The following is a 25,295-nucleotide window of genomic DNA, read 5'->3' as shown; positions in this document are numbered from 1 at the left end:
CCACCAATAGAGAGGATGGGGGGGTCTCTCTCCCAAATAACAAACCCACCCACAGACCCGCTGCTACATTAACCCCCTGTGCGCCAGCTACATGCTGCCTCCCCCCACCTCAGTGCAAAAGAATCGGGTCAATAGATAATTGGAACAAGTGTTTGGGAGTCTTATGTTCTCCATTCACCTCTAAAGCAGCAAATTATAAGAAGAAATCCTAATCCAGATTATGAGGGACATCCCAGAGCCATAACATGCGACAATATGCAGGCTATAGGGGGGTATCTATACATAGACTAGGACAGGGGTGTATATACTATATACATTCCTCTAGATATGGGGGTTGTCCCAGTAGTATACAGTTGTATGCGATGGACTTATGTTATTACAGGTGGACAATGGGTCACATCAGTGGTTACAGACAGTCCCGAACAAAGAACCCCAGGTGTATATGATATTAGGAGCACTGTGGATATCACTGTTATGGGGGCGCTGTGGATATCACTGTTGTGCGGGCTGTGCCTGTCACTGTTATGGGGGTGCTGTGGAAGTCACTGTTATGGGGGCGCTCTGTCTGTCACTGTTATGGGGGATGTGGGTGTCAGTGTTATGGGGGCACTGTGGGTATCACTGTTATGGGGGTAGCTGTGGATGTCACTGTTATGGGGGCACTGTGGGTATCACTGTTATGGGGGCACTGTGGGTATCACTGTTATGGGGGCACTGTGGAAGTCACTGTTATGGGGGCACTGTGGAAGTCACTGTTATGGGAGCGCTGTGGATGTCACTGTTATGGGGGCACTGTGGGTATCACTGTTATGGGGGCACTGTGGATATCACTGTTATGGGGGCACTGTGGATGTCACTGTTATGGGGGCACTGTGGAGGTCACTGTTATGGGGGTGCTGTGGATGTCACTGTTATGGGGGCACTGTGGGTATCACTGCTATGGGGGCACTGTGGAAGTCACTGTTATGGGGGCACTGTGGGTATCACTGTTATGGGGGCACTGTGGATATCACTGTTATGGGGGCACTGTGGATGTCACTGTTATGGGGGGCTGTGTCTGTCACTGTTATGGGGGTGCTGTGGGTATCACTGTTATGGGGGCGCTCTGTCTGTCACTGTTATGGGGGTGCTGTGGAAGTCACTGTTATGGGGGCGCTCTGTCTGTCACTGTTATGGGGGCGCTGTGGAAGTCACTGTTATGGGGGCGCCCTGTCTGTCACTGTTATGGGGGTGCTGTGGATGTCACTGTTATGGGGGCACTGTGGGTATCACTGTTATGGGGGCACTGTGGATGTCACTGTTATGGGGGCACTCTGTCTATCACTGTTATGGGAGCGCTGTGGATATCACTGTTATGGGGGCGCTGTGGGTGTCACTGTTATGGGGGCACTCTGTCTATCACTGTTATGGGAGCGCTGTGGATATCACTGTTATGGGGGCGCTGTGGGTATCACTGTTATGGGGGCACTCTGTCCCTGTTATGGGGGCACTGTGGGTGTCACTGTTATGGGGGCACTGTGGGTATCACTGTTATGGGGGCACTGTGGGTATCACTGTTATGGGGGCACTGTAGGTATCACTGCTATGGGGGCACTGTGGAGGTCACTGCCATGGGGGCACTGTGGAGGTCACTGTTATGGGGGCGCTGTGGAGGTCACTGTTATGGGGGCATTGTGGAGGTCACTGTTATGGGGGTGCTGTGCCTGTCACTGTTATGGGGGTGCTGTGGAAGTCACTGTTATGGGGGCGCTCTGTCTGTCACTGTTATGGGGGATGTGGGTGTCAGTGTTATGGGGGCACTGTGGGTATCACTGTTATGGGGGTAGCTGTGGATGTCACTGTTATGGGGGCACTGTGGGTATCACTGTTATGGGGGCACTGTGGATATCACTGTTATGGGGGCACTGTGGATGTCACTGTTATGGGGGGCTGTGTCTGTCACTGTTATGGGGGTGCTGTGGGTATCACTGTTATGGGGGCGCTCTGTCTGTCACTGTTATGGGGGTGCTGTGGAAGTCACTGTTATGGGGGCGCTCTGTCTGTCACTGTTATGGGGGTGCTGTGGATGTCACTGTTATGGGGGCACTGTGGGTATCACTGTTATGGGGGCACTGTGGATGTCACTGTTATGGGGGCACTCTGTCTATCACTGTTATGGGAGCGCTGTGGATATCACTGTTATGAGGACGCTCTGTCTCTCACTTATGGGGGCACTCTGTCCCTGTTATGGGGGCACTGTGGGTGTCACTGTTATGGGGGCACTGTGGGTATCACTGTTATGGGGGCACTGTGGGTATCACTGTTATGGGGGCACTGTAGGTATCACTGCTATGGGGGCACTGTGGAGGTCACTGTTATGGGTGCGCTGGGGAGGTCACTGTTATGGCGGCGCTGTGGATGTCACTGTTATGGGGGCACTGTGGATGTCACTGTTATGGGGGCGCTGTGGAGGTCACTGTTATGGGGACGCTGTGGATGTCACTGTTATGGGGACGCTGTGGATGTCACTGTTATGGGGACGCTGTGGAGGTCACTGTTATGGGGGCGCTGTGGAGGTCACTGTTATGGGGACGCTGTGGAGGTCACTGTTATGGGGACGCTGTGGATGTCACTGTTATGGGGGCGCTGTGGAGGTCACTGTTATGGGGGCGCTGGGGAGGTCACTGTTATGGGGGCGCTGGGGAGGTCACTGTTATGGGGACGCTGTGGAGGTCACTGTTATGGGGACGCTGTGGAAGTCACTGTTATGGGGGCGCTGTGGATGTCACTGTTATGGGGGCACTGTGGAGGTCACTGTTATGGGGACGCTGTGGAGGTCACTGTTATGGGGGCACTGTGGAAGTCACTGTTATGGGGGTGCTGTGGATGTCACTGTTATGGGGGCACTGTGGAGGTCACTGTTATGGGGGCGCTGTGGATGTCACTGTTATGGGGAGCACTGGGGATGTCACTGTTATGGGGGCACTGGGGATGTCACTGTTATGGGGGCGCTGTGGAGGTCACTGTTATGGGGGCACTGTGGAAGTCACTGTTATGGGGGCACTGTGGATGTCACTGTTATGGGGGCACTGTGGAGGTCACTGTTATGGGGGCGCTGTGGATGTCACTGTTATGGGGGCACTGTGGAGGTCACTGTTATGGAGACGCTGTGGAGGTCACTGTTATGGGGGCACTGTGGATATCACTGTTATGGGGGTGCTGTGGATGTCACTGTTATGGGGGCACTGTGGAGGTCACTGTTATGGGGGCGCTGTGGAGGTCACTGTTATGGGGGCGCTGTGGATCTCACTGTTATGGGGGTGCTGTGGAGGTCACTGTTATGGGGGCACTGTGGAGGTCACTGTTATGGGGGCGCTGTGGATGTCACTGTTATGGGGGCGCTGTGGATGTCACTGTTATGGGGGTGCTGTGGAGGTCACTGTTATGGGGGCGCTGTGGAGGTCACTGTTATGGGGGCACTGTGGAAGTCACTGTTATGGGGGCGCTGTGGAGGTCACTGTTATGGGGGCGCTGTGGGTATCACTGTTATGGGGGTAGCTGTGGAGGTCACTGTTATGGGGGCACTGTGGGTATCACTGTTATGGGGGTAGCTGTGATACTTACTGGGGTGGCTGTAGCTATTACTGTATCTGAGCTGTTGTACCTTTCCCTACTTTGGGAGCCCTGGGGGTCATTTATCATTAGGCTCCTTGGGACAGTTCTACGTCTTTTGAGCTCCACTGCCATCAGATTGATTAAAGTTATTTGATAAATCTCTTCTGATACTATGGGGGTTGTTTGTCAGAGCCGCATAAAAAGTCCCAAAATTTTATGAAATATTAAAATAAATACTATTAATATTTGAGCAATGTGTCTTATGAATATAAAATATAAGGCTTTGTTCTCTGACCCGATCACAAGTGCAGACCAACTCCTCCTCCCCTCTCACAGCAGAAGTCTCAGACATAGGCACAGATACTGCAGCAGCATCCCCCTCCTCCCCATCTTCTATATACGATTAACATTATATCATAGAACCCAATCTTTCTCCATTGCTTTTAAAGTGTCATTTTTTTGGCCATTTCTCCCTCCTGACTTCATGGAACAGCCTGGTATATCCGCCCTGGCACAGTATATGTATGAATGGCGCTATTTTCTGGCACTGTACTACTTACATCCTCCGCACTAATAAACCACTGAAATTCCTACTTGTCAGTTGTCATGGAGACCAGTTTAGAACAATGCGAGCACCACGTCCCCTTGTAGAAGAAATTATAGATTATATTGGGTGATGGGTTCTATTTATAATGTAACCAGTCCCTGCGATATTGGTGCTACACCTGACATGTTCTTTCCCACTAAATAAGTGTGACCTGGGTTCGAGTCCTTGTCCAACTTGATCTGACTACGACTACGTATGCGATTCCAGGTTAGGACGTGGTAGGCCATTGTTGATCTGACTACGACTACGTATGCGATTCCAGGTTAGGACGTGGTGGGCCATTGTTGATCTGACTACGACTACGTATGCGATTCCAGGTTAGGACGTGGTGGGCCATTGTTGATCTGACTACGACTACGTATGCGATTCCAGGTTAGGACGTGGTGGGCCATTGTTGATCTGACTACGACTACGTATGCGAATCCAGGTTAGGACGTTTTGGGTCATTGTTGATCTGACTACGACTACGTATGCGATTCCAGGTTAGGACATTTTGGGTCATTGTTGATCTGACTACGACTACGTATGTGATTCCAGGTTAGGACGTGGTGGGCCATTGTTGATCTGACTACGACTACGTATGCGATTCCAAGTTAGGACGTGGTGGGTCATTGTTGATCTGACTACGACTACGTATGCGATTCCATGTTAGGACGTTTTGGGTCATTGTTGATCTGACTACGACTACGTATGCGATTCCAGGTTAGGTTGTGTTGGGTCATTGTTGATCTGACTACGACTACGTATGCGATTCCAGGTTAGGATGTGGTGGGTCATTGTTGATCTGACTACGACTACGTATGGGATTCCAGGTTAGGTTGTGTTGGGTCATTGTTGATCTGACTAAGACTACGCATGCGATTCCAGGTTAGGACGTGGTGGGTCATTGTTGATCTGACTACGACTACGCATGCGATTCCAGGTTAGGACGTGGTGGGTCATTGTTGATCTGACTACGACTACATATGCGATTCCAGGTTAGGATGTGATGGGTCATTGTTGATCTGACTACGACTACGTATGCGATTCCAGGTTAGGACGTGGTAGGTCATTGTTGATCTGACTACGACTACATATGGGATTCCAGGATATGACGTGGTGGGTCATTGTTGATCTGACTACGACTACATATGCGATTCCAGGATAGGCTGTCCTTATAGCATAGCACTCTATAGTAGGATAGCTCTGGATCAGTGCCAGAGACTGCTCTATATGTAATCGCCCAGGTATCTTATGGATGTCGTGTAATTTGCTCCGAAGCCGTTGAACCTGAGTAACCTTTGATTGTAACAATGTCAGGTTTTGTTTGCTGAAGTTCAGGAAACTTCTCCAGGTGTAATGTCAGGACTGTAGGGCGTGTGTTACCTCAGAGGAGTCTTATATGACACTGAAGTGACTATAATTTAAAATGGTTTTACTCTGCCATACACAATCCGTATTTTTATTTTCATGGGGGGGGGGGGGGGGGCAGTGACCTGTCAGGTTCTGACGTTTTATAGATGCAACTGTTCTGTACAGTCTATAATGTTGATATGTGTGTGATGTATAAACAGTTTATGAGAAGTTTTTAGGGGTGAGGAGGTGTACGGCTGGGGGAGGAGGTGTAGGGCTGGGGGAGGAGGTGTAGGGCTGGGGGAGGAGGTGTAGGTGTGGGTGAGGAGGTGTACGGCTGGGGGAGGAGGTGTAGGGCTGGGGGAGGAGGTGTAGGGCTGGGGGAGGAGGTGTAGGGCTGGGTGAGGAGGTGTAGGTGTGGGTGAGGAGGTGTAGGGATAGGTGAGGAGGTGTAGGGCTGGGTGAGGAGGTGAAGGTGTGGGTGAGGTGGTGTAGGGTTGGGTGAGGAGGTGTAGGTGTGGGTGAGGAGGTGTAGAGCTGGGTGAGGAGGTGTAGGTGTGGGTGAGGAGGTGTAGGGCTGGGTGAGGAGGAGTAGTGCTGGGTGAAAAGGTGTGGGTGAGGTGGTGTAGGGCTGGGTGAGGAGGTGTAGGGCTGGGTGAGGAGGTGTAGGTGTGGGTGAGGAGGTGTAGGTGTGGGTGAGGAGGTGTAGGGCTGGGTGAGGAGGTGTAGGTGTGGGTGAGGAGGTGTAAGGCTGGGTGAGGATGTGTAGGTGTGGGGGAGGAGGTGTAGGGCTGGGTGAGGAGGTGTAGGGCTGGGGGAGGAGGTGTAGGTGTGGGTGAGGTGGTGTAGGGCTGGGTGAGGAGGTGTAGGTGTGGGTGAGGAGGTGTAAGTCTGGGTGAGGAGGTGTAGGTGTGGGTGAGGAGGTGTAGGTGTGGGTGAGGAGGTGTAAGGCTGGGTGAAGAGGTGTAGGTGTGGGTGAGGAGGAGTAGGGCTGGGTGAGGAGGTGTAGGTGTGGGTGAGGAGGTGTAGGGCTGGGTGAGGAGGTGTAGGTGTGGGGGAGGAGGTGTAGGGCTGGATGAAGAGGTGTAGGTGTGCGTGAGGAGGTGTAGGGCTGGGGGAGGAGGTGTAGGTGTGGGTGAGGTGGTGTAGGGCTGGGTGAGGAGGTGTAGGTGTGGGTGAGGAGGTGTAGGGCTGGGTGAGGAGGTGTAGGTGTGGGTGAGGTGGTGTAGGGCTGGGTGAGGAGGAGTACGGCTGGGTGAGGAGGTGTAGGGCGGGGTGAGGAGGTGTAGGGCTAGGTGAGGAGGTGTAGGTGTGGGTGAGGAGGTGTAGGGCTGGGTGAGGCGGCGTAGGTGTGGGTGAGGAGGTGTAGGGCTAGGTGAGGAGGTGTAGGTGTGGGTGAGGAGGTGTAGGGCTAGGTGAGGAGTTGTAGGTGTGGGTGAGGAGGTGTAGGGCTAGGTGAGGAGGTGTAGGGCTAGGTGAGGAGGTGTAGGTGTGGGTGAGGTGGTGTAGGGCTGGGTGAGGAGGTGTAGGGCTGGGTGAAGAGGTGTAGGGCTGGGTGAAGAGGCGCAGGTGTGGGTGAGGAGGTGTAGGGCTGGGTGAAGAGGCGTAGGACAGGGTTAGGAGGCGTAGGGCTGGGTGAAGAGGCGTAGGGCTGGATGAAGAGGCGTAGTTGTGGGTGAGGAGGTGTAGGGCTGGACGAAGAGGTATACGGCAGAAAATCCTACTGATGCCCTGGTCTAGGGGGGAAATTATTACATCTCTATGAACGTTGAATGCAGCTACACACTGTATGTGACAGGATTTCCCTGCGCTCTATAGATTCTGGCTACAGAAGATGACATGAGTGCGGAGCTGGGAGGATGAATGGAGGCGCAGAGCCCCCCGCTGTGCTGAGCTTGTACAGAGCCGGAGGCCGGGGCACACAATAGCACCATGCTATAGCGGAGACCTGCTCATGTACTGTGCGGCACATACCAAGTCAGCACTGCCACATCAAAGCAATCTACCCCCCACCCCACAATATGGCCGCCCTATCCATCTTTCGATATTAAAACTGTTTTTCTCATCAAAAAAATCCTGATTGTTTCCATGGAGACTTTGTATCTGCTCGCCGACTACTCCATCCTGTTCCCTAGCAACCATCCCCATCTCTTTAGCAACCGCATCACTTGATGGACCACTACACATTAGCCATGAAAATATGAAATTTTCCTAAATTGCAACCCCCCCCCCCCCTAGTCCTGACCTAGTTCTATTCTTATACATATGGGAAGGTTTGTATAGTGAAAGCTTTATTAATCACAGAGATGACAGGAGGACGTTGTGATGATAACACGGGGCCCCTATATTCCCCTGGCCCCTCTGCTACATCGCTGCATTACCTCCCTTATAGAATTTGCACATGACAGGATTTGCCATCACTTTATGATCAGTGACCTCCGGGCTTGTGGTCCTTGTCTGTACAGCGGGGCAGAAACTCCAAACACAACCTGCAATACCATGTATGGGGGCTGGGGGCGCTGCTGTGCAGATGCAGGGAATGGCAGAGCTGTACCGGTGCTACTGAACCTGTATCATCAGGTCCCACACATCACTGTATTAATATACCACTACTAGTATACTAATATTCATACACAGCAGAGCTGAGTGTGTCACCCGGCTCATTTCTGGTCTATCTGGTGATGGGGGTAGATCCCATTAACCCATCATCACCAATGTCTTATCTCAGCGGATTATTACAGTGCACAAGGACACATTCAGCTCTGCTGCATCTCCAGCCGCTATATCCTGTCCATGTACAGGAAGCCCTGACCTGTGTCTTACATGTGACAGGTGAAGGATCCGGCGTGTGCAGGGAGCGGCCGCACCTCTCACCTAGTCACTGACTACTTCACTCCATAACACTTGTCTCCCCCCGATATCTGCTGCCGCATGTCACCCAATGGAAACAAGGTGATTAACAAGCGTACGAGACACAAAGATAAGAATAGCCCACAAATCTGCCCAAAAATAACTACAAATATACAATTCTTCATTAACATGCAATACATGAATAATACATCTAATATCACTACTACCCTATATCAAAGTATAAGAAACCCACCAGAGGGGGAATAAATATCCCCCCAGGATCAGTCCATAATGATCACAGTAAGGTCCAGGCGACAAAACAAGCAAAATGATACAATAAAAGGTGAATGATATATATATACATATATATGTATTCACAAACCTGACACTTGGAAGACACAACACACAAACCTAGTATAGTCCCTGTGTCCTGTAATGTGCAGGACTGTAGGGACTTGTAAACTTAGCCCAAAATATTCAGGCTCTTGACCTGGAAATTTTAAATCCTCCAAAATTAAACCAGCCATCAATGGACACCACACCATGTTTCTTCTTGTGGGTATGTGGGGGGGCCACAACATTTATTTTTAGAGAAACAATGAATTAATTAAATAACCAATAGAAAAAATGCAAAATAGTTGGAACAAAATTCATGCCCATCCGGGCCCTTCGCTTCTTCTTGAGCAAAAACCTTTCACCCGAATGGCGTCAGACGTCATGTGGGCACCTTCATCTCGCCTTCGGGCATGTGAAAATCCGCCAATGCTGTGACATCTGAAAGGAAGACAGAAAGAACAGCCAGAAACCGGAAAACCACCTGTAAACGAAAATTAACCTGAGGGCAAGGGTGGGTGGGCGACTTCACACCGCTCGGTCCTGAGGGCAGAAGGAAAGAGGTACCTCCACATGCCCCCAATGCTTTTAAACCACGGAAGAAGGGGCCAATCGCCTTTTTAGCCGCCTTCTGCACCATCACCGGAAATCCCCTACAGTCTCTCTTCTCTATGCGATTTGGGGCTAATGATGTCTAGTAATCCCAGCTAGGTCCACAGAACACCCTACAAGAATATGGTAGAACACTACACCAGAACCAGCGGGGAGACCGGAGACCAAAGCTGGTGAGGGTGGGAGAGACCCAAAGTGGATATTGTATTTCTTGGAGTTTCTTAATGCGAAGTCGCCTGATCCTGTATGTGACATCATGTGATCCTGTATGTGACATCATGTGCTCCTGTATGTGACATCATGTGATCCTGTATGTGACATCATGTGCTCCTGTATGTGACATCATGTGCTCCTGTATGTGACATCATGTGATCCTGTATGTGACATCATGTGCTCCTGTATGTGACATCATGTGATCCTGTATGTGACATCATGTGATCCTGTATGTGACATCATGTGCTCCTGTATGTGACATCATGTGATCCTGTATGTGACATCATGTGCTCCTGTATGTGACATCATGTGATCCTGTATGTGACATCATGTGATCCTGTATGTGACATCATGTGCTCCTGTATGTGACATCATGTGCTCCTGTATGTGACATCATGTGATCCTGTATGTGACATCAGGTGATCCTGTATATGACATCATGTGATCCTGTATGTGACATCATGTGCTCCTGTATGTGACATCATGTGATCCTGTATGTGACATCATGTGATAATGTATGTGACATCATGTGATCCTGTATGTGATATCATGTGCTCCTGTATGTGACATCATGTGCTCCTGTATGTGACATCATGTGATCCTGTATGTGACATCATGTGATAATGTATGTGACATCATGTGCTCCTGTATGTGACATCAGGTGATCCTGTATGTGATATCATGTGATCCTGTATGTGACATCATGTGATCCTGTATGTGACATCATGTGATCCTGTATATGACATCATGTGATCCTGTATATGACATCATGTGATCCTGTATGTGACATCATGTGATCCTGTATTGGGTTTAGATCATGACTCTGGTCCTCCCCATTTTATTGTGTCAATGTTTTCTGTTTCAAGGAACTGCTTTACCCATTTTGCTGTTTGATGGGGGCTTTGTCCTGCATAAAAATTGTTGGCTGATTGAGACATGAACATCAGGAAGTAACCACGTGTTGTTGAAGAAGGTTCTGATACTTTCAGTCACTCGGCCATATAGCTGTATGAGATGTCCAACCCCTGCTGCAGAAAACATTCCCCAAACGAGGACACTTCCTCCACCTCCTTTCACTGACTTCTTTACACACTTTAGGTTCAGACTTTCCCCATTTCGTTGACAAACTTAATGGGGCACATTTACTTACCTGGTCCTGTCGCGATCAGACGAGGATTCGGGTGCCTGCATTCCTGCATTCGTCGCTTCTGCCCCGAGGTCGGCCGGAGTTCACCTTCTTCTTCTTGGCGCATCTGAGTGCTGATCTTGCGACACAAATCCTTTTTTAAATTCCGCTGTTTGTCCGAATCCGTCGAGTTGTCCCGCGGCCACGCCCCCCGATTTCTGTCGCATGTAAGCCGGCGCCGATGCGACACAATCCAATCGCGTGCGCCAAAAACCCGGGGCAATTCGGTGCAAAACAGTAATAAATGAAACTTTCTGAACTGTGGGGCTCTTCTCCTGTGTCCACACAACATGAGTGGAGCCTTCGGATTCTTTCTGGTAGTGAGAGGTTTGATCACTGCAGTCGGCTACACTGTATAATGAGACAGATCCGTACTCTGTCCAGCAATTACCCCGGGAGGTCCTCCGCATTATTACACGCACCTTTTGTCCCTATTTCTCTCCTACAAAAGTTGGGAGGTAAGAACTGTCCCCTTCTCCTGTGGCCATTACAGGTTGTGGTACGTGTAGTCACATAAACATTTTAATTAGCAAATTCCTACCCTAATGCCCCTCACACTGTACAATGCCCCTTCCTGTGCCCCTCACACTGTACAATGCCCCTTCCTGTGCCCTCACGCTGTACAATGCCCCTTCCTGTGCCCCTCACACTGTACAATGCCCCTCCCTGTGCCCTCACGCTGTACAATGCCCCTTCCTGTGCCCTCACGCTGTACAATGCCCCTCCCTGTACCCCTCACACTGTACAATGCCCCTTCCTGTGCCCCTCACCCTGTACAATGCCCCTACCTGTGCCCCTCACACTGTACAATGCCCCTACCTGTGCCCCTCACGCTGTACAATGCCCCTCACGCTGTACAATGCCCCTTCCTGTGCCCCTCACCCTGTACAATGCCCCTTCCTGTGCCCCTCACCCTGTACAATGCCCCTTCCTGTGCCCTCACGCTGTACAATGCCCCTTCCTGTGCCCCTCACACTGTACAATGCCCCTCACACTGTACAATGCCCCTTCCTGTGCCCTCACGCTGTACAATGCCCCTTCCTGTGCCCCTCACACTGTACAATGCCCCTTCCTGTGCCCCTCACACTGTACAATGCCCCTTCCTGTGCCCTCACGCTGTACAATGCCCCTTCCTGTGCCCCTCACACTGTACAATGCCCCTCCCTGTGCCCTCACGCTGTACAATGCCCCTTCCTGTGCCCCTCACACTGTACAATGCCCCTTCCTGTGCCCCTCACACTGTACAATGCCCCTTCCTGTGCCCTCACGCTGTACAATGCCCCTTCCTGTGCCCCTCACACTGTACAATGCCCCTTCCTGTGCCCCTCACACTGTACAATGCCCCTTCCTGTGCCCTCATGCTGTACAATGCCCCTTCCTGTGCCCTCACGCTGTACAATGCCCCTTCCTGTGCCCTCACGCTGTACAATGCCCCTTCCTGTGCCCCTCACACTGTACAATGCCCCTTCCTGTGCCCTCACGCTGTACAATGCCCCTTCCTGTGCCCTCACGCTGTACAATGCCCCTTCCTGTGCCCCTCACGCTGTACAATGCCCCTTCCTGTGCCCCTCACGCTGTACAATGCCCCTTCCTGTGCCCTCACACTGTACAATGCCCCTTCCTGTGCCCCTCACCCTGTACAATGCCCCTACCTGTGCCCCTCACGCTGTACAATGCCCCTACCTGTGCCCCTCACGCTGTACAATGCCCCTCACGCTGTACGATGCCCCTTCCTGTGCCCCTCACCCTGTACCATGCCCCTTCCTGTGCCCCTCACCCTGTACCATGCCCCTTCCTGTGCCCTCACGCTGTACAATGCCCCTTCCTGTGCCCCTCACCCTGTACAATGCCCCTTCCTGTGCCCCTCACGCTGTACAATGCCCCTTCCTGTGCCCCTCACGCTGTGCAATGCCCCTACCTGTGCCCCTCACGCTGTACAATTCCCCTTCCTGTGCCCTCACGCTGTACAATGCCCCTTACGCTGTACGATGCCCCTTCCTGTGCCCCTCACCCTGTACAATGCCCCTTCCTGTGCCCCTCACCCTGTACATTGCCCCTTCCTGTGCTCCTCACGCTGTACAATGCCCCTTCCTGTGCCCCTCACCCTGTACCATGCCCCTTCCTGTGCTCCTCACGCTGTACAATGCCCCTTCCTGTGCCCCTCACCCTGTACAATGCCCCTACCTGTGCCCCTCACGCTGTACAATGCCCCTCACGCTGTACGATGCCCCTTCCTGTGCCCCTCACCCTGTACCATGCCCCTTCCTGTGCCCCTCACCCTGTACAATGCCCCTATCTGTGCCCCTCACGCTGTACAATGCCCCTCACGCTGTACGATGCCCCTTCCTGTGCCCCTCACCCTGTACCATGCCCCTTCCTGTGCCCCTCACCCTGTACCATGCCCCTTCCTGTGCCCCTCACCCTGTACAATGCCCCTTCCTGTGCCCCTCACGCTGTACAATGCCCCTTCCTGTGCCCCTCACGCTGTGCAATGCCCCTACCTGTGCCCCTCACGCTGTACAATGCCCCTTCCTGTGCCCCTCACGCTGTACAATGCCCCTTCCTGTGCCCCTCACGCTGTGCAATGCCCCTACCTGTGCCCCTCACGCTGTACAATGCCCCTTCCTGTGCCCTCACGCTGTACAATGCCCCTTACGCTGTACGATGCCCCTTCCTGTGCCCCTCACCCTGTACAATGCCCCTTCCTGTGCCCCTCACCCTGTACATTGCCCCTTCCTGTGCTCCTCACGCTGTACAATGCCCCTTCCTGTGCCCTCACGCTGTACAAGGCCCCTTCCTGTGCCCCTCACCCTGTACAATGCCCCTTCCTGTGCTCCTCACGCTGTACAATGCCCCTACCTGTGCCCCTCACGCTGTACAATGCCCCTTCCTGTGCCCCTCACGCTGTACAATTCCCCTTCCTGTGGCCCTCACACTGTACGATGCCCCTTCCTGTGCCCCTCACGCTGTACAATGCCCCTTCCTGTGCTCCTCACGCTGTACAATGCCCCTACCTGTGCCCCTCACGCTGTATAATGCCCCTTCCTGTGCCCCTCACGCTGTACAATTCCCCTTCCTGTGGCCCTCACACTGTACAATGCCCCTTCCTGTGCCCCTCACCCTGTACAATGCCCCTTCCTGTGCCCCTCACGCTGTACGATGCCCCTTCCTGTGCCCCTCACGCTGTACAATGCCCCTTCCTGTGCCCCTCACCCTGTACAATGCCCCTACCTGTGCCCCTCACACTGTACAATGCCCCTCACACTGTACAATGCCCCTTCCTGTGCCCCTCACGCTGTACAATGCCCCTTCCTGTGCCCCTCACCCTGTACAAGGCCCCTACCTGTGCCCCTCACGCTGTACAATGCCCCTTCCTGTGCCCTCATGCTGTACAATGCCCCTACCTGTGCCCCTCACGCTGTACAATGCCCCTTCCTGTGCCCCTCACCCTGTACCATGCCCCTTCCTGTGCCCTCACGCTGTTCAATGCCCCTTCCTGTGCCCCTCACCCTGTACCATGCCCCTTCCTGTGCCCCTCACACTGTACAATGCCCCTTCCTGTCTGTGTATAAGCTGCTGCTCCTGCTGTTCCCGCACTCTTCCCGCCAGGCGGCGCCTCCCCCCGGTCACGTGGTGCGGCTGGTAGTCGGAGCACGTAGCGCAGGTGCCGGTTGCCATGGAGGCGGCGCCGCTGCGGTTACTGTGGAGACGGCAGGTATAAGAGGGCGGGGCGGGGGCGGGGCTGTCAGTCAGGTGTCGGCAGGTGATGGAGTCGGTGCCGCGCTCTCTGCTGGCGCTGTCCGCCCTGTGCGCGCTGGGGGCCGGGGCCGGGGCTCTGCTGCTGCCCCTCCTGCCTCTCCTGCCCCGGGCCCCGCTCCTGGCCGCGCTGCTGCTGCCGCTCCTGTGCTGGGGCTGGCGGGCGCTGTCCCGGCCTCTGGAGCTACTGCGGAGCCCGGACGATGTGGGCTACATCCCGGAGCCCGGCCGCAGCCGCGCACACACCGCCAACATGGTGCGGAGGAGGCGCAAGAAGGGAGACCTACCCCCGGTGTACCCCAACGGCTGGTACCAGGTGCTGGACACCCACCTGCTGCCGCCCGGGGCCGTGCACAACACCTCGCTGTGCGGTAAGTACTGCCCAGAGCAGTGTCAGCCGGGGGTGCATGTGTGTAATACAGGCGAGGAGGGGTGGCCGGGGGTGCATGTGTGTAGTACAGAGGAGGAGGGTGCAGGTGGTGTCCCAGGTGTGCATGTGTGTAGTACAGAGGAGGGTGCAGGTGGTGTCCTGGGTGTGCATGTGTGTAGTACAGAGGAGGAGGGTGCAGGTGGTGTGCATGTGTGTAGCACAGAGCAGGAGGGTGCATGTGTGTAGCACAGAGCAGGAGGGTGCATGTGTGTAGCACAGAGCAGGAGGGTGCATGTGTGTAGCACAGAGGAGGAGGGTGCAGGTGGTGTCCCGGGTGTGCATGTGTGTAGTACAGAGGAGGAGGGTGCAGGTGGTGTCCCGGGTGTGCATGTGTGTAGTACAGAGGAGGAGGGTGCAGGTGGTGTCCCGGGTGTGCATGTGTGTAGTACAGAGGAGGAGGGTGCAGGTGGTGTCCCGGGTGTGCATGTGTGTAGTACAGAGGAGGAGGGTGCAGGTGGTGTCCCGGGTGTGCATGTGTGTAGTACAGAGGAGGAGGGTGCAGGTGGTGTCCCGGGTGTGCATGTGTGTAGTACAGAGGAGGAGGGTGCAGGTGGTGTCCCGGGTGTGCATGTGTGTAGTACAGAGGAGGAGGGTGCAGGTGGTGTCCCGGGTGTGCATGTGTGTAGTACAGAGGAGGAGGGTGCAGGTGGTGTCCCGGGTGTGCATGTGTGTAGTACAGAGGAGGAGGGTGCAGGTGGTGTCCCGGGTGTGCATGTGTGTAGTACAGAGGAGGAGGGTGCAGGTGGTGTCCCGGGTGTGCATGTGTGTAGTACAGAGGAGGAGGGTGCAGGTGGTGTCCCGGGTGTGCATGTGTGTAGTACAGAGGAGGAGGGTGCAGGTGGTGTCCCGGGTGTGCATGTGTGTAGTACAGAGGAGGAGGGTGCAGGTGGTGTCCCGGGTGTGCATGTGTGTAGTACAGAGGAGGAGGGTGCAGGTGGTGTCCCGGGTGTGCATGTGTGTAGTACAGAGGAGGAGGGTGCAGGTGGTGTCCCGGGTGTGCATGTGTGTAGTACAGAGGAGGAGGGTGCAGGTGGTGTCCCGGGTGTGCATGTGTGTAGTACAGAGGAGGGTGGTGCAGGTGGTGTCCCGGGTGTGCATGTGTGTAGTACAGAGGAGGAGGAGGGTGCAGGTGGTGTCCCGGGTGTGCATGTGTGTAGTACAGAGGAGGAGGAGGGTGCAGGTGGTGTCCCGGGTGTGCATGTGTGTAGTACAGAGGAGGGTGGTGCAGGTGGTGTCCCGGGTGTGCATGTGTGTAGTACAGAGGAGGAGGGTGCAGGTGGTGTCCCGGGTGTGCATGTGTGTAGTACAGAGGAGGAGGGTGCAGGTGGTGTCCCGGGTGTGCATGTGTGTAGTACAGAGGAGGAGGGTGCAGGTGGTGTCCCGGGTGTGCATGTGTGTAGTACAGAGGAGGAGGGTGCAGGTGGTGTCCCGGGTGTGCATGTGTGTAGTACAGAGGAGGAGGGTGCAGGTGGTGTCCCGGGTGTGCATGTGTGTAGTACAGAGGAGGAGGGTGCAGGTGGTGTCCCGGGTGTGCATGTGTGTAGTACACACCGCCAACATGGTGCGGAGGAGGCGCAATAAGGGAGACCTACCCCCGGTGTACCCCAACGGCTGCTACCAGGTGCTGGACACCCACCTGCTGCCGCCCGGGGCCGTGCACAACACCTCGCTGTGCGGTAAGTACTGCCCAGAGCAGTGTCAGCCGGGGGTGCATGTGTGTAATACAGGCGAGGAGGGGTGGCCGGGGGTGCATGTGTGTAGTACAGAGGAGGAGGGTGCAGGTGGTGTGCGTGTGTGTAGTACAGAGGAGGAGGGTGCAGGTGGTGTCCCGGGTGTGCATGTGTGTAGTACAGAGGAGGGTGCAGGTGGTGTCCCAGGTGTGCATGTGTGTAGTACAGAGGAGGGTGCAGGTGGTGTCCCGGGTGTGCATGTGTGTAGTACAGAGGAGGAGGGTGCAGGTGGTGTGCATGTGTGTAGCACAGAGCAGGAGGGTGCATGTGTGTAGCACAGAGGAGGAGGGTGCAGGTGGTGTCCCGGGTGTGCATGTGTGTAGCACAGAGGAGGAGGGTGCAGGTGGTGTCCCGGGTGTGCATGTGTGTAGCACAGAGGAGGAGGGTGCAGGTGGTGTCCCGGGTGTGCATGTGTGTAGCACAGAGGAGGAGGGTGCAGGTGGTGTCCCGGGTGTGCATGTGTGTAGCACAGAGGAGGAGGGTGCAGGTGGTGTCCCGGGTGTGCATGTGTGTAGCACAGAGGAGGAGGGTGCAGGTGGTGTCCCGGGTGTGCATGTGTGTAGCACAGAGGAGGAGGGTGCAGGTGGTGTCCCGGGTGTGCATGTGTGTAGCACAGAGGAGGAGGGTGCAGGTGGTGTCCCGGGTGTGCATGTGTGTAGTACAGAGGAGGAGGGTGCAGGTGGTGTCCCGGGTGTGCATGTGTGTAGTACAGAGGAGGAGGGTGCAGGTGGTGTCCCGGGTGTGCATGTGTGTAGTACAGAGGAGGAGGGTGCAGGTGGTGTCCCGGGTGTGCATGTGTGTAGTACAGAGGAGGAGGGTGCAGGGGGTGTCCCGGGTGTGCATGTGTGTAGTACAGAGGAGGAGGGTGCAGGGGGTGTCCCGGGTGTGCATGTGTGTAGTACAGAGGAGGAGGGTGCAGGTGGTGTCCCGGGTGTGCATGTGTTTAGTACAGGGGAGGAGGGTGCAGGGGGTGTGCATGTGTGTAGTACAGAGGAGGAGGGTGCATCCAGTGTGCATGTGTGTAGTACAGAGCAGGAGGGTGCGTCCGCCGTCCCGGGTGTGCATGTGTGTAGTACAGAGGAGGAGGGTGCGTCCGCCGCACCGGGTGTGCATGTGTGTAGTACCGAGGAGGAGGGTGCGTCCGCCGCACCGGGTGTGCATGTGTGTAGTACCGAGGAGGAGGGTGCGTCCGCCGCAACGGGTGTGCATGTGTGTACTACCGAGGAGGAGGGTGCGTCCGCCGCACCGGGTGTGCATGTGTGTAGTACAGAGGAGGAGGGTGCAGGTGGTGTCCCTGGGGTGCATGTGTGTAGTACAGAGGAGGAGGGTGCATCCGCCGCATTACTCTGTTATATCTATTTAGCTGTAGAACTGGCATCAGGGAGGAGCCGGGGCGAGTGTTTGGACCGGGGCTCGGTGTAGCAGAGTGGAGTTTGCTGGGTACATTAGCAGGTTTGTGCAGGAGACACAGTGGTTAGGAGTTTGCTGGTTGGGTGCAGGTAGCAGCTGATCTCGGTATGACACAGATGTAGCAGAGCTGAGTTGTGGGCGGGTCTATATAATGGTCACTATGAGATGTGCTGGACGCGGCGACCGGTCAGACGGTCATTACAGGAGTCGTTGCCTAAGAGACGGGATCCAGATGTGAAGATAACGGAGTAACTGACCGGTGTAGCAGAGTGGGGTGTGTCACCTGCGCAGCCTCAGCACTACTACATCCAGAATGGGTCCATCACCTGCACTCTGGGTATAAACTGGCATATAAGTAGTTAAAGGGGTCCAAGAGTTGTTTTGGGGGTTTGTGTGATGCTAGAGTGTTCCCAAGTCTTGGGTGGGGGTGCATGTTATGTAAGGTGGGAGTGGTGCCCCCTGCCTGTGCTGGGTGTGAGGGTCCGGTCAGGGTGGGAGTGGTGCCCCCTGCCTGTGCTGGGTGTGAGGGTCCGCTCAGGGTGGGAGCGCTGCCCCCTGCCTGTGCTGGGTGTGAGGGTCCGCTCAGGGTGGGAGCGCTGCCCCCTGCCTGTGCTGGGTGTGAGGGTCCGCTCAGGGTGGGAGCGCTGCCCCCTGCCTGTGCTGGGTGTGAGGGTCCGCTCAGGGTGGGAGCGCTGCCCCCTGCCTGTGCTGGGTGTGAGGGTCCGCTCAGGGTGGGAGCGCTGCCCCCTGCCTGTGCTGGGTGTGAGGGTCCGCTCAGGGTGGGAGCGCTGCCCCCTGCCTGTGCTGGGTGTGAGGGTCCGCTCAGGGTGGGAGCGCTGCCCCCTGCCTGTGCTGGGTGTGAGGGTCCGCTCAGGGTGGGAGCGCTGCCCCCTGCCTGTGCTGGGTGTCAGGGTCCGCTCAGGGTGGGATTGCTGCCCCCTGCCTGTGCTGGGTGTCAGGGTCCGGTCAGGGTGGGAGCGGTGCCCCCTGCCTGTGCTGGGTGTGAGGGTCCGCTCAGGGTGGGATTGCTGCCCCCTGCCTGTGCTTTGTGTCAGGGTCCGGTCAGGGTGGGAGCGCTGCCCCCTGCCTGTGCTGGTTGTGAGGGTCCGGTCAGGGTGGGAGCGCTGCCCCCTGCCTGTGCTGGGTGTGAGGGTCCGGTCAGGGTGGGAGCGCTGCCCCCTGCCTGTGCTGGGTGTGAGGGTCCGCTCAGGGTGGGAGCGCTGCCCCCTGCCTGTGCTGGGTGTGAGGGTCCGGTCAGGGTGGGAGCGCTGCCCCCTGCCTGTGCTGGGTGTGAGGGTTCAGTCAGGGTGGGAGCGCTGCCCCCTGCCTGTGCTGGGTGTGAGGGTCCGCTCAGGGTGGGAGCGCTGCCCCCTGCCTGTGCTTTGTGTCAGGGTCCGCTCACGGTGGGATTGCTGCCCCCTGCCTGTGCTTTGTGTCAGGGTCCGGTCAGGGTGGGATTGCTGCCCCCTGCCTGTGCTGGGTGTGAGGGTCCGGTCAGGGTGGGAGCGCTGCCCCCTGCCTGTGCTGGGTGTGAGGGTCCGGTCAGGGTGGGAGCGCTGCCCCCTGCCTGTGCTGGGTGTGAGGGTCCGGTCAGGGTGGGAGCGCTGCCCCCTGCCTGTGCTGGGTGTGAAGGTCCGGGCAGGGTGGGAGCGCTGCCCCCTGCCTGTGCTGGGTGTGGGGGTCTGCTCAGGGTGGGATTGCTGCCCCTTGCCTGTGCTTTGTGTCAGGGTCCGGGCAGGGTGGGAGCGCTGCCCCCTGCCTGTGCTGGGTGTGACGGTCCGGGCAGGGTGGGAGCGCTGCCCCCTGCCTGTGCTGGGTGTGAGGGTCCGGGCAGGGTGGGAGCGCTGCCCCCTGCCTGTGCTGGGTGTGAGGGTCCGGGCAGGGTGGGAGCGCTGCCCCTTGCCTGTGCTGGGTGTGAGGGTCCGCTCAGGGTGGGATTGCTGCCCCCTGCCTGTGCTTTGTGTCAGGGTCCGGTCAGGGTGGGATTGCTGCCCCCTGCCTGTGCTGGGTGTGAGGGTCCGCTCAGGGTGGGAGCGCTGCCCCCTGCCTGTGCTGGGTGTGAGGGTCCGGTCAGGGTGGGAGCGCTGCCCCCTGCCTGTGCTGGGTGTGAGGGTCCGGTCAGGGTGGGAGCGCTGCCCCTTGCCTGTGCTGGGTGTGAGGGTCCGGGCAGGGTGGGAGCGCTGCCCCCTGCCTGTGCTGGGTGTGACGGTCCGGGCAGGGTGGGAGCGGTGCCCCCTGCCTGTGCTGGGTGTGAGGGTCCGCGCAGGGTGGGAGCGCTGCCCCTTGCCTGTGCTGGGTGTGAGGGTCCGCTCAGGGTGGGAGCGCTGCCCCTTGCCTGTGCTGGGTGTGAGGGTCCGGTCAGGGTGGGAGCGGTGCCCCCTGCCTGTGCTGGGTGTGACGGTCCGGGCAGGGTGGGAGCACTGCCCCTTGCCTGTGCTGGGTGTGAGGGTCCGCTCAGGGTGGGAGCGGTGCCCCCTGCCTGTGTTGGGTGTGAGGGTCCGCTCAGGGTGGGATCTCCCATTATAGTAACCTTTGTCCCACTCGTTCCTGCAGAACCTGTTCCTGGATGTCTCAGGAATGTCGGGTTGCTGCAGTTTATTCTGCGCTGAGGTCTCGTATCTGGTGGAACCAGTTTGTGTTGGGTGGGAGGGTGGTCGCTGGAGGTACCTACCCTGGGGCAGTGGTAGCTTGGAGAGAACTCTTGTAGTCCCCCTATATACACTCAGCAGTGAGGTCCGGTGCCCTCCATGGTGCTGGCGCTGACCTCCAGCCCTCTGACCTGTATAATGATGCAAAGTGAACTTCAGCACCGGCGGGTAAACACCTCCGTCTGCAGTCACAGGATCTGTGCCAACCACACCCGGCGCTGTGCACTGCAGGACATGGCATATATGTACCTGCCACGTCTGGGGGTGCACATGTGCCTCTGCATGGCAGAGCTGGTACTTGGGGGCAGAAGATAAGTGACCCGCTGACCTCTACACGGAGGGCTTCATGACTGACTCCTACCACTAGGGGTATGGAGCCGACCCTTAAGGGAGGTAGTGGGAAGGATCAGTGGTGTATCCTCACACATGCACCCTCAGCTTAGCTGTGTCTGCCCTGCTGGCACCCACCTCGCCTCCGCTCTGACCTACCTACACCTGACCCTGTGCTGAGGAGATGGAGGGGGCAGATCTCATCTCAGCTTCACTTGTGGAATATTTGGCATCAGGCCCCATCACCTGCCTGGTGTGGTCTGTGGGTGACCACCCAGAAGGGGGCGCTGTCCTCTTGGTATGCACTGCTCTCATTCCAGTTATTGCCCCCCATGAGCTGTACAGCGCTGTGGAATATGGCGGTGCCATAGAAATAGTTTTGATGGCATCTTGTGTCCTGATTAGTCGATGTGCTTGTCTTGCAGGTGAGCAGCTGGCCGTGTACCGCACCTTGGAAGGCAAAGTATACGCTGTGGACGCCTACTGCCCTCACCTGGGCGCCAATCTGGCTGTGGGAGGCAGGGTGGTCGGCGACTGCATTGAATGCCCCTTCCATGGCTGGCAGTTCCGGGGCGAGGATGGCAAGTGTGCCAGGATACCCTATGCTGAGAAAGGTAAGACCCCCCCCCCCACTGACAGACGTGTGGCCACTACGTGAGTAGACGGCCTGTGCACACATCTTTCTATTAAAGGGGAGGTCCTCCTCCATAGAGATGCTGGTTTCGGGTGCGTGCTCTGTAGTGGGGGCGCGGCGGTCCCCGGGTCGGGTGCGTGCTCTGTAGTGGGGGCGCGGCGGCCCCTGGGTCGGGTGCGCGCTCTGTAGTGGGGGCGTGGCGGCCCCCGGGTCAGGTACATGCTATCATGATGGCTTCATGGTGCCATGTCCTGACCGCTTCCGTCTTCTCACAGTCCCAGAATTCGCCAAGGTGAAGACGTGGCCGTCCTGCGAGACTAACGGCATGGTGTTTGTCTGGTATCACTGCGATGGCATCGAGCCGACCTGGAGCGTCCCGGAGCAGGAGGAGATCACCAGCAAGGAGTGGATCTACAGGGGGCGCACCGAGCACTACATCAACGCTCACATCGAGGTGAGGAATGTCCCCTGCACCGGCTCTGCTATGTCCCCGCTCTAGGAATGCGGAGCAACTTTTGTGTTGGTTCATGGATGTGAAATTGGTTGAGAACTGAGAGCAATTGATGGTGTTAGGACGCAGAAGGCAGGTTTGGGGACGACTGGGAAGTCCTGGTGTTCCTGGTCTCCAGTGGTCAGTGACCCTCATCTATCCTCTGATCACAGGAGATCCCCGAGAACGCAGCAGACATCGCCCACCTCGCCTTCCTCCATGAGCCCGGATTACTGAGTGGTGTGGACCTCCGATACACAAAGTCCGGGATCTGGGATTTCTTCAAGCACACGTGGAAGGTGAGAGGGGATAAGGGAGCGGTCATATTGTTGTAGTGATACCATAGGGACCCTGTCTGTACGGGAGGTCATCACAGAGTTTGCTGATTCCAGGTGCGGTGGGAGCCAGAGCCGCCCCCCAACAAGCACTGCTCCCAGATGTTCGTGCAGCACGCCTCGCTGGTCTTCGGGAAACACTTCTCCCTGCTGGATGTGGACGTCGTCGCCCGCCAGGTAAGATCTGTAGATCCACGGGGGGAGGGGGGGGGGGGGTTGATTGTATTTGGCATCTGAATATGGCAGCCTCTGAGGAGCCCTTGGGTTCCCCTATTAGGTTACAGGTTGGGTCAATCCTGCAGCCTCTGCAGATGACTCTTCTATGGCTCTCGGGGCCCGGCAGCAGCTCTCGCCCTCTTACAGTCATACGGCTACGGCCTGACGTGACTTCTCTGTTGGTCATGGGTTGAGGTTTTAAGGTCGCTGCATCCAAGATGATTGTAGGAGGAGAGCAGGTATCATGTGTCCCCCATAGCGCCCTCCTCTGGCTTGTTGCTCACAGCTTGTCCATCCCTTCGGCAGGTCGGTCCTGGTATCGTGCTCCTGCAGTTCTGTCATTCCTTCCTGGGTCGGGGGATGATCGTGCATTGTGTGACACCGGTGGAGCCGCTGCTGCAGAGGGTATCGCACAGCATCTACTACCAGAGGAATATCCCTGCCATTGTGCCCAAGTTCATCCTGAAGGCAGAGTGCATCCAGGTAGGTGATGGTGCTGGTGGCCATGGACCCGGGAGAGAGGAAGACATAGAACCTAAGTTGTCGTCTCGGTTTCAGTTTGAGCGCGACGTGATGATCTGGAACAACAAGAAATACATCTCCAAGCCGCTGCTGGTGAAGGAGGATGCCGCCATCCAGAAGCACCGCCGCTGGTATTCCCAGTTCTACAGCGAGAACAGTCCCAAACTGAACTTCCAAGAGGACGGATTGGATTGGTGAAAACGTATTAAAAAGCAAACAATGTGACAGGCGGCAGAGTGCGATGTGACCTATTTATTGTTTTTACATGAAGCTTAAAGACTTCTGCACTGTACACACCACCACTAGGGGGCGCACCAGCGTGGACACACTATTGCAATCCTTAGTGGGCGGCTTTTTGTGCCTGGAAGGCTTTTTTCCTTTTGCTCAAAGTGCCTTGTATCTTGTAATGTGTGGAACAAAGACCACGTCTTCCTCCAGTACTACTGCAATGTGCCACAGGGGGGGCGCTTCCTGGTCTGCGATGCTCCCAATAAACAAGCACTGGACTGAAGTATTGTGGGTAACAGACATTACCAAGCATCAATCGGTTCAGACTGGAAACTACTTTAATGTAGGGGCGGGGAGTGGGGCCAGGAGGCCACACCCCTGAGGAACTCTAGGAATGTACACTGATGGAGGATAGCACTAGGGGTGGGTTTTTTTTTTTAATTCAATTAGGATTAATTTGTGCCATACATCAAAATGTGCCTTGTCTTCTCTTTTTTACTTGTTGTAAATATTTATTATGTGGTTGAAATATAAGCAAGGACTATGCAGGGGGCGGAGTCAGTCTCCTTGACTGGATCAGGACTAATCCCAATAGGAAAACACGGATTGTGTCCTGGAGTCGCCGCTCCACTCAACAATAAAGACTGTTTTAAATCTGACCAATGTGATTTCACTATAGATGATTGGAGGGATAGTCCGGATGTTACGGCAGGCTCCTACAGAGCCCATCCTGATGGTGACACAGAAAAGGGTGTGAAAGTAATAAGAGGTAAAGCAAAATATCCAATATAATAACATGATGCAGTCCCTGCACGAGGGAGGGAGATGTAATAATCAGCAAAAGTTCTATAAAAGTCATTATTTGTATCCACACACTAAAAATACAATGTCCTCCTAGAGGGGGCGGGGCGCTGTGCTGGAAGAAAAGTTTTAATTGGCAGCGGCTTTGTTACATTTTGTTGCCAGTTATAGGCGATGATTTTGTGATTATTTGCAATATCAGACAATCCCTATGTAATGGGCAGGAAGTCTCCTCTGTGTATAAATGTTTTGAAGTGTCCAAAGCCTCCGGCAGCAGGTTGTCTGATTGATGGCCAGAAAGAGAAGTCTGTGATTTCTAGAGTTTTGTACCTTTTACAACCTCACAAACTCCTTGTAGTCCCCCAGGTAGGTTGGTCACACCCGAAAGAGAAATGCAAGAGAGAAAAGGATAATGAGAGAATCTCCATGGGTAATTGTTTCATCACTTCAGCAGGAATTGTTTGCCAATTCATCAACAGGTAAGGATTTGTCTCATATGTTGTCTCAACTTTTAAGAACGTTTGAAATGAAAGCCGACTCTGCAGATTTCCCTCTACTGAGAGCACGTGGAGTGGACAGAGAAGGGTCCACAGAGTATTTTAGTGATGATAATAAGTTAAACTTATTTGGATCTGATGGGAAACATTGTTTGCACAATGACTTACATTTAGTAAAGTGTTTGCACCCGTTTTCTGTCTGACTTTGCAGTGAAAAGTGTGAGCCGCAGTATGTAAAGAAATCAGTGAAAGGGGCTGGAGGAAGTGTCATGGTTTGGGAAATGCTTTCTGCAGCTATTTGGTAGAGTGGATGCAAGTTTGTATCAGAACCTTCTTCAACAACATGTGGTTCCTCCCTCAATAAGCAGTACAATGGCCCCAGTCACACAGTAACAAAGTTCTGGTAAAGACTGGAAGAAGAGCGGAGCAGATCCCAGCAGAGAGACTAGTGAGGTCCTGTGCTCTCCCTTCTGATTAGTGACTGCTGGGACCTGCAGAAAATGTCATTATTATCCTTCTCGGTGCTCCAGTCATCGCTGTT

At 55.4% G+C, this 25,295-nt stretch overlaps 1 protein-coding gene across 2 annotated transcripts; it reads left to right on the top strand.

Annotated features, from left to right (window-relative positions):
• The first annotated feature begins 14,462 nt into the window (after positions 1-14,462).
• On the top strand, positions 14,463-24,115 carry LOC140077724 (cholesterol 7-desaturase nvd-like). 2 transcript variants are annotated; one of them, XM_072125143.1, is made up of 7 exons: positions 14,463-14,854; positions 21,457-21,645; positions 21,941-22,119; positions 22,329-22,454; positions 22,548-22,667; positions 23,013-23,189; positions 23,265-24,115. In XM_072125143.1, exons 1-7 carry the CDS (start codon positions 14,494-14,496, stop codon positions 23,424-23,426), a joined length of 1,314 nt encoding a protein of 437 aa, XP_071981244.1. In that variant the 5' UTR covers positions 14,463-14,493; the 3' UTR covers positions 23,427-24,115. The 2 variants fall into 2 exon arrangements, with proteins under 2 accessions (XP_071981244.1, XP_071981246.1); XM_072125145.1 differs by lacking the exon at positions 14,463-14,854 and adding an exon at positions 16,465-16,589.
• The last annotated feature ends 1,180 nt before the right edge of the window (positions 24,116-25,295 follow it).

This window comes from Engystomops pustulosus, chromosome 9 (genome assembly GCF_040894005.1).
Source record: "Engystomops pustulosus chromosome 9, aEngPut4.maternal, whole genome shotgun sequence".
Lineage (NCBI taxonomy): Eukaryota > Metazoa > Chordata > Amphibia > Anura > Leptodactylidae > Engystomops > Engystomops pustulosus.
Note: the sequence above shows the minus strand (reverse complement) of the source record. Positions and strands in the feature narration are given on the sequence as shown.

Coding starts and splice junctions, on each gene's coding strand:
- LOC140077724 (XM_072125143.1), top strand. CDS start 14,494: ATGGAGTCGGTGCCGCGCTCTCTGCTGGCGCTGTCCGCCCTGTGCGCG. Junction 21,646..21,940: donor GATACCCTATGCTGAGAAAG/GTAAGACCCCCC, acceptor GTCTTCTCACAG/TCCCAGAATTCGCCAAGGTG. Junction 22,120..22,328: donor ACATCAACGCTCACATCGAG/GTGAGGAATGTC, acceptor CTCTGATCACAG/GAGATCCCCGAGAACGCAGC.